The 8,312-nt window shown below is 47.5% G+C and overlaps 1 protein-coding gene across 1 annotated transcript; it reads right to left on the bottom strand.

Moving 5' to 3' along the window:
• Positions 1-42: 42 nt before the first annotated feature.
• LOC311112360 (desmin-like) lies at positions 43-6,409 on the bottom strand. Its single transcript, XM_084155446.1, has 9 exons — positions 5,697-6,409; positions 4,405-4,465; positions 3,963-4,058; positions 2,278-2,439; positions 1,986-2,111; positions 1,450-1,670; positions 998-1,041; positions 568-656; positions 43-167 (listed from the first exon to the last, which is right to left on the bottom strand). The coding sequence occupies exons 1-9, from the start codon at positions 6,308-6,310 to the stop codon at positions 126-128; spliced, it is 1,455 nt and encodes a 484-aa protein (XP_084011572.1). The 5' UTR covers positions 6,311-6,409; the 3' UTR covers positions 43-125.
• Between the last annotated feature and the right edge of the window lie 1,903 nt (positions 6,410-8,312).

Here is an 8,312-nt window from a genome sequence, read left to right as displayed (position 1 = left end):
AAACAACGTCTTTGAATTAAGAACAACTAAGGGCCACCCGGGTGAGTTGTTAAAGTCCTTTTTGTTTTTATTTAGTATTTTTGTCTTCCCTAAGTCTTTATCTTCTGTTCTTCTGTTGTCTGCTGTTACATCAGATCCTGCTGGTGCTGTGTTGACTCAGAGACCACCTATAGGGGGAGACAAAGAAGACATTTACTGTAACGCGAGAAGAAGAAGCAAGAGGGAGATTGGTGTGTATTAGAAGTGAAATAACAAGCCTATTAAACTATTGGGAAAGATACAGCTGCAAAGTAAAGCTACAGTTGGTGTTGGTAGAACAATATGGCTTGTCAGAACTTGACTCCGGTGGAAGGGAAATCGTATTATGTTGTTGTCAGCGAGGGGAGAGGAATTTGAGATATTCTCTCAAATACAAGTCTGTGCAAATACAAGTCTGTGGGTGTGTTTGTGATCTCTGGTTCACTCTACAAACAAGTGTATCTCTACGTTAGGGTGTGTGCGTGTGTGTGTGGGTGCTTGCGTGCGTGTGTGTACGTGAGTGCGTGCATGCGTGCGTGTGTATGTTACCTCTCCGTCGCGGGTCTCGATGGTCTTGATAAGGACACTTTTCTTTGAGTGTGACTCAGCAACGCGATGATGATGCTCTGGGCTTGTTTCTGTCCAGACAGACAACCGTGGAATTAATATTCATCTTCTTTACAACAACTCTGTTCACCTTTTAACTTTTGTGTCACCCCTTAAAATCAACTAATGAATGGTTATATTTATGCATCAGGCTTGAGGGGTCAAGTGAGGATCATTTGAAGTTCAACCCTGTCACTTTTGATTTATGGTGAAGTAAACAGCTGCAAAAGATTTAGCTACTTGTATCAATTGTGCCCTCTTGTGGCGTGATGCTGTAAATCATCTTATTTTTCAGCAGTGTTTGATAAAATAGAGTGTGCGTGAATGTGCGTTTGTGTGTGTGTGTGTGTGTGTGTGTGTGTGTTGTTCTTACCACGGAAAGTCATGGTGGAATAGTTCTGTATGGGAAGGGAAATCCTACAGAGGGAGAGGAAGGGGGATGTCAGTTTTTAGCAGTGATACCAAATACCATTGTCATACAAGATAATGCATAATCTCTCTGTCCTCAGTCCTCTCCTCCTTTCTTCTCACCCCATTCCTTCAGCACTCCTTCAACCCCCTGCTATTGTCTTCTCCTTCAACCCCCTGCTATTGTGTAATCCTTCAACCCCCTGCTATTGTCTTCTCCTTCTTCCCCCTGCTATTGTCTTCTCATTCTTCCCCCTTTCTCCTGCCCTCCTCTATCCCCGCCTCTCTGCTTCCTCTGCTTCTTTATCCCTTCCTCTCTGCTTCCCCTGCTTCTTTATCCCTTCCTATCTGCTTCCCCTGCTTCTTTCTCACCGGCCCTCCTCTCTCTCTCTCATCTCCTCATCTCCCTCCTCATACCTGCTCTCCTCTCCCTCCAGCAGTTTCCTGTAGGTTGCTATCTCTACATCCAGGGCCATCTTGACGTTGAGCAGGTCCTGGTACTCTCTCAGGTGCCTGGCCATCTCATCCTTCATGTTGGCGATCTCAGCCTCCAGACGGGAGATGGTGTCCTGGAACCCACCCGCCTCCCGCCCGTGGCGCTCCTCCATCTCTCTCATCTGCCTCATCAGAGACTCGTTCTGCAGGGAGGGACAGGGGGTGAGAGGGGGAGGGGGAGAGGGAGAAAAGGAGGGGGAGAGACATTTTAGAAAGAGATTGACATGGAGAAGTGTGCCGTCATGTTTCTTGGAAGTGAATTTGCAGACCAGGGAAGGACAACATGAAGAAAATGAGAAGGCGAGGAATAAAGGGTGGTGGTATGAATTATGAAAGGACTGAAGGATATGAGGAGGAATAAAGGGTTGTGGTATGAATTATGAAAGGACAGAAGGATATGAGGAGGAATAAATGGTGTCATGAGAAGAGGAGAATAGTGTTCAGTCTGAGAGACTTACGGTGCCTTTAAGTGAGTCAATCTCACAGGTGTAGGACTGGAGCTGGTGCCTGAACTCCATGGTCTCCATCTTGGCCTGCTTCAGAGCCTCGTTGTTTTTGTTCACCGCCTGGTTCAGGTCTGTCACCTATAGGTCAGCAGGGGTCAAAGGTCAACAATGAAGTACATCACTTTGTCTATCTATCTATCTCTCTTTCCCCCCCCCCCCCCCCCCCCCCCCCCCCCCCCCTCTCTCCCCCCTCCCCCCTTTTCTCTGTCTCATTCCTCTCTCACTCTCCCTCTCCCCCCCCCACCTTAGACTTGTACCACTCCTCAGCCTCCGAGATGTTCTTGGCTGCGATGCCCTCATACTGGGCCCTGATGTCCCTGAGGGCAGCTGTCAGGTCCGGCTTGGACATGTCCATCTGGATCTGCACCTGGGTCTCCTGCATCTGGGACTGCATCTCACGGATCTCCTGCAGGTGAGGTGTGGAGGGAGGGGTGAGGTGAGGTAGAGAGGAAGGGGGAGGTTTTAAAGTGGAAGAAAGCGGAGGAGAAGGAGGAGGAGCAGAGGTCAATAGTTTAAGGTTTCTGCAGCTTTCTTTTCTCCATTGTCTGTTTAGAAGCACACACACACACACACACACACAAATAGTGTTTCTTCACCTTGTATAAGACAGAGTGAGCGTCTGCTAAATAGTTAGTTAAATAGTTAACCAATAGCTACCCAGACTATCTGCATTGACCTTTTTGACTCATCACATACGCTGCTGCTACTGTTTAATATCTGTCACTTTATTCCTAGTTACAGTGAGGGAAAAAAGTATTTGATCGGACGGGGCCATGTACCGTCAAATCTTGGGTGAGATCCTCCTTCCCTCAGCCAGGGCATTGAAAATGGGTCGTGGATGGGTATTCCAGCATGACAATGACCCAAAACACACGGCCAAGGCAACAAAGGAGTGGCTCAAGAATAAGCACATTAAGGTCCTGGAGTGGCCTAGCCAGTCTCCAGACCTTAATTCCATAGAAAATCTGTGGAGGGAGCTGAAGGTTTGAGTTGCCAAACGTCAGCCTCGAAACCTTAATGACTTGGAGAAGATCTGCATAGAGGAGTGGGACAAAATCCTTCCTGAGATGTGTGCAAACCTGGTGGCCAACTACAAGAAACGTCTGACCTCTGTGATTGCCAACAAGGGTTTTGCCACCAAGTACTAAGTCATGTTTTGCAGAGGGGTCAAATACTTATTTCCCTCATTAAAATGAAATCAATTTATAACATTTTTGACATGCGTTTTTCTGGATTTTGTTGTTGTTATTCTCTCTCTCACTGTTCAAATAAACCTACCATTAAAATTATAGACTGATCATGTCTTTGTCAGTGGACAAACGTACAAAATCAGCAGGGGATCAAATACTTTTTTCCCTCACTGTATATGTACATATCTAACTCAATTACCTCGTACCCCTGCACATCGACTCGGTACTGGTACACCGTGTATATAGCCATGTTATCGTTACTCATTGTGTATTTATTATATATTTTATTATTACGTGTTTTACTTTTCTATTATTTCTCTATTTTCTTTCTCTCTGCATTGTTGGGAAGGGTGTTGTTTACGAAGCATGTGACAAATAACACTTGATTTGATTTGTGTGTATCCATTCCTGTCTCAGAGAGTAATTATAGCAGTGAGTCTGTTGTGGGAGATTACACAGACCTCATATAGCAGACCACAGGCCCAGTGCCAACTGCCCACTGCGCTGGCAGAGATTGTGTGTGTGTGTGTGTGTGTGTGTGTGTCTGTGTGTGTCTTTGTTCATTCCTACCACAGAGAGACAGACAGATGGAATGACCAATGACTAGATACATTGACAGACAGCCAGACAAACAGACAGACAGACAGACAGACAGACAGAGAGAGAGACAGAGAGACAGACAGACAGACCAACTGTAATAACACAAAACACATTGAAATACACAGACTGAGTAACGTACCTCCTCGTGAATCTTCTTGAGGAAGGCGATCTCCTCCTGTAGGGTCTCAATGCGTCTCTCCAAGTCTAGACGGGCCAGAGTGGCAGCATCAACATCCTAGAACAGACAGACATTAGATTAGATGAAAACTGGTTGAATCAACATTGTTTCCACGTCATTTCAACCCCAAAATAAATGTGGTGACGTTGAATCAACGTGGAAAACTAAGGGCATTTGTCTTTTTTTCACCCAACTTTTAACCTAAATCCGATGAAATGGTGAATTTATTTGTTGATTTCACGTTGAATTCACATTAGTTGACAACTCAATCAAAACTTGACGTTGAACTGACTGACGTCTGTGCCCATCCAGTCTACGTTTAGAGTAATAGCAGGGAAAATACTAGTAGTGAGAAAATGGTATCATATTCATAATCTGTGTTGATTTATAGTGTTCAACTCACAGCTCTGAAAGCAGCCAGGTTGTTCTCTGCATCCTCCCTCTGAAGGATCTCTTCCTGCAGTCTGGATACACAGTTAATCAAAGAGATGGCGTGAGACCGATCACAATTGTGTGTTTATGTGTCTGCACCTGTCTAATAATCACCCAGAAATAGTTTGATATGCACTTTAAGACTGCTGTGTGGATATAATGTGCAAATGTGGTCATAATCCAATCCCAAGTCCCATTTTGAATACCAGTTGTAGACGTTGGGAGGCCATACTGACAGATATAGAGATCTGGATTATATCTATCTGTATACAGATGTTTTAATTCCTGGCCTTTTATAGAGCCAGACCGTGGTGCCAGTAAGCAACGGTAAGTACATGCCTCTGTAAGGGCTTGAGGATTAGACCATACTTTAATGTGAGAAGGAGGCTGGCTTTAGTCTTTCAGAAAGAGGCTGGGTCTAGTCCTTCAGGGGTTAGGTGGGGGATGGATCTAGTGTACTTAATTAAAGGTCCACTGGAGTTGGAACAAGACTATCCCACTCTGCACTTGTGTGCATCTTTCTTTCTTCACCAGTCTTTATTAATCACTAGTGCTTCTCTCCCATTTCATGGGTTGAATGAGAATGTCATGGAAGATCCTGTGTTGTCACTCAACCCACACATACACTGTGTATTTAATATGTAATCTAGGCCTACATTTCAACAGCAGAGGAGGCATGCTGATCTCACAACTATGCAAACAGCACTTTTCCTTAATAAATAAGTAAGTCTATCACACATTTGAAAAACCTGAAGCAAAGTTATAGACACTTATGACCAAGTTTAAAAATACTTGCTGTAGCCACAACAAACAAACCAGCTAAACCACAACAGCTAATAGAGCGTTGCTGACTGAAATCCTAGGGGACTGTATGCATGAACCAGCCGTGATATCAGTGCTGCTTCTGGTGGTTGAAATGTCATGCTTACATTATACTACGATCTACTCGTCTGGAGTTCTCCTCTATCTAATCTTACCCATGATCCTCTCCTTCATCCACTTATCCACCAATCAGATACTACACGCCTGCAGTCTTACATCAACTGAGCAATCAATGAATCAATCAATCAATCAAGTCCTGTTTACATCAGCAGTTGTCACAAAGTGCTTTTACAGTAACTTCTAGTTGCCATATTTCTCCCCCTACTCGTCCTCCTTTTCCTCCTCTTTTCCTCGTTCTCCTTCTACCTCCTCCTTCTCATCCTCTCACCCCTCATCCTGCTCCTCTCCCTTCTCTTCCTCCCTCCTCCCCCTCTCTCCTACCTTAGTTTGATTTTGTCCAAGTCTTCGCCCAGGTTGTCCCTCTCCACCTCGATGCGGCTCCTCTGATTGGTTAAGGCCTCCACCTGGCGACGCAGGTCCCTCATCTCCTCTTCGTACAGGTCGGCGATGCGTGTGGGTTCGCGCCCCCGCAGCCTCTCGATCTCCACCACCAATGTAGCGTTCTGCTGCTCCAGGAAGCGAACTTTCTCGATGTAGCTGGCGAAGCGGTCGTTCAGGTGCTGCAGCTCGACCTTCTCGTTGGTACGTGTGTGGAGGAATTCCTGGTTCAGCGCGTCGGCCAGGCTGAAGTCCAGTGTCTCCCCCATCCCCGCGTATGACCGTGAACCGTGTGCGGTCGATGACATCACAGGTCCGCCGAAGTGAGACGAGGTGCGGTAGCCGGAGTAAGCGGGCGAGGCGGAGGTCTTGGTGACTTCGTAGACCCGGGAGGAGATGTGGCCGGAGCCGCCATGTCCGAGTCCGAGGCCCCCGCCCGAGCCCCGGCTGCTGTAGAGGGAATGGGACATGGCAGGGCTGTACCCTGCGCCAAAGGTGCGGCGGTAGGATGAGGTGCCAGACTGGGCCGACTGAGCAGAAGAGCGATAGGAGGTCATGGTGGAGAGCAGAAAGGTCTGGAGCAGGAGAAAGGTCTGGGCTGGAGCAGGAGAAGGGTCTTAGATGGCTGCTGGAGTGGACTGGAGCAGGGAGGCTGACTGAGGGACACACAGGGCTCACTCTGGCTATTTGTAGTACCTACCCCCTCATATCCCCTCCCTCAAATCCTCTATATACCCTCCCCTCTTTCCATCTCTACCCCTCTCTTCCCTTCTCTGTCTGGGTCTCTCTCTCTCCGTCTCTCATCCCCCCCCCTCCCTCTCCAGAATGGGCTGTCACAGGTCCTGGTGTGGGGTCTGGGATTTTGGTACAGATTGTGTTCCAGAGTGAGAGGAGAGGGTTCTGGGAGGCTGTGTCCACCCTGACCTTCACAGCAGCATGACTGAACTCACAATGGCCAGCTAGGCCTCAGCTCAGCAATTGGACAGCTTCATGTCCACATGCCAGCTCAACCCTAACCTTAGCCTCAACTACAACCCTAACCCTAAATTCATGTCCACACCCCGGTTCAACCCTAATCCTCAACCACAACCCTAATCCTAGCTTCATGTCTACATCCCGGTTCAACCCTAATCCTCAACCACAACCCTAACCCTAGCTTCATGTCTACATCCCTGTTCAACCCTAATCCTCAACCACAACCCTAACCCTAGCTTCATGTCTACATCCCGGTTCAACCCTAATCCTCAACCACAACCCTAACCCTAGCTTCATGTCTACATCCCTGTTCAACCCTAATCCTCAACCACGACCCTAAGCCTATCTTCATGTCTACATCCCTGTTCAACCCTAATCGTCAACCACAACCCTAACCCTAGCTTCATGTCTACATCCCGGTTCAACCCTAATCCTAGCCTCAACCACAACCCTAACCCTAGCTTCATGTCTACATCCCGGTTCAACCCTAATCCTAGCCTCAACCACAACCCTAACCCTAGCTTCATGCCTACATCCCGGTTCAACCCTAATCCTAGCCTCAACGACAACCCTAACCCTAGCTTCATGTCTACATCCCAGTTCAACCCTAATCCTCAACCACAACCCTAACCCTAGCTTCATGTCTTCATCCCGGTTCAACCCTAATCCTAAACCACAACCCTAACCCTAGCTTCATGTCCACACCCCGGTTCAACCCTAATCCTCAACCACAACCCTAACCCTAGCTTCATGTCTACATCCCGGTTCAACCCTAATCCTCAACCACAACCCTAACCCTAGCTTCATGTCTACATCCCGGTTCAACCATAATCCTCAACCACAACCCTAACCCTAGCTTCATGTCTACATCCCGGTTAAACCCTAATCCTCAACCACAACCCTAACCCTAGCTTCATGTCTACATCCCGGTTCAACCCTAGCCTCAACCACAGCCCTAACCTTAGCTTCATGTCTACATCCCGGTTCAACCCTAATCCTCAACCACAACCCTAACCCTAGCTTCATGTCTACATCCCGGTTCAACCCTAATCCTCAACCACAACCCTAACCCTAGCTTCATGTCCACATCCCGGTTCAACCCTAGCCTCAACCACAGCCCTAACCCTAGCTTCATGTCTTTATCCCGGTTCAACCCTAATCCTCAACCACAACCCTAACCCTAGCTTCATGTCCACACCCCGGTTCAACCCTAATCCTCAACCACAACCCTAACCCTAGCTTCATTTCTACATCCTGGTTCAACCCTAATCCTCAACCACAACCCTAACCCTAGCTTCATGTCTACATCCCGGTTAAACCCTAATCCTCAACCACAACCCTAACCCTAGCTTCATGTCTACATCCCGGTTCAACCCTAGCCTCAACCACAACCCTATCCCTAGCTTCATGTCTACATCCCGGTTCAACCCTAATCCTAGCCTCAACCACAACCCTAACCCTAGCTTCATGTCTACATCCCGGTTCAACCCTAATCCTCAACCACAACCCTAACCCTAGCTTCATGTCTACATCCCGGTTCAACCCTAATCCTCAACCACAACCCTAACCCTAGCTTCATGTCTA

The sequence above is a fragment of the Coregonus lavaretus genome (genome assembly GCF_964263955.1).
Source record: "Coregonus lavaretus genome assembly, chromosome: 38".
Classification (NCBI taxonomy): Eukaryota; Metazoa; Chordata; class Actinopteri; order Salmoniformes; family Salmonidae; genus Coregonus; species Coregonus lavaretus.
The sequence above is the reverse complement of the archived record's forward strand: the minus strand, read 5'-3'. Positions and strand labels throughout refer to the sequence as shown.

Coding starts and splice junctions, on each gene's coding strand:
- LOC311112360 (XM_084155446.1), bottom strand. CDS start 6,310: ATGACCTCCTATCGCTCTTCTGCTCAGTCGGCCCAGTCTGGCACCTCA. Junction 2,440..3,962: donor TCAAGAAGATTCACGAGGAG/GTACGTTACTCA, acceptor CCTCACCTGCAG/GAGATCCGTGAGATGCAGTC. Junction 1,671..1,985: donor TTGACTCACTTAAAGGCACC/GTAAGTCTCTCA, acceptor CCCTCCCTGCAG/AACGAGTCTCTGATGAGGCA.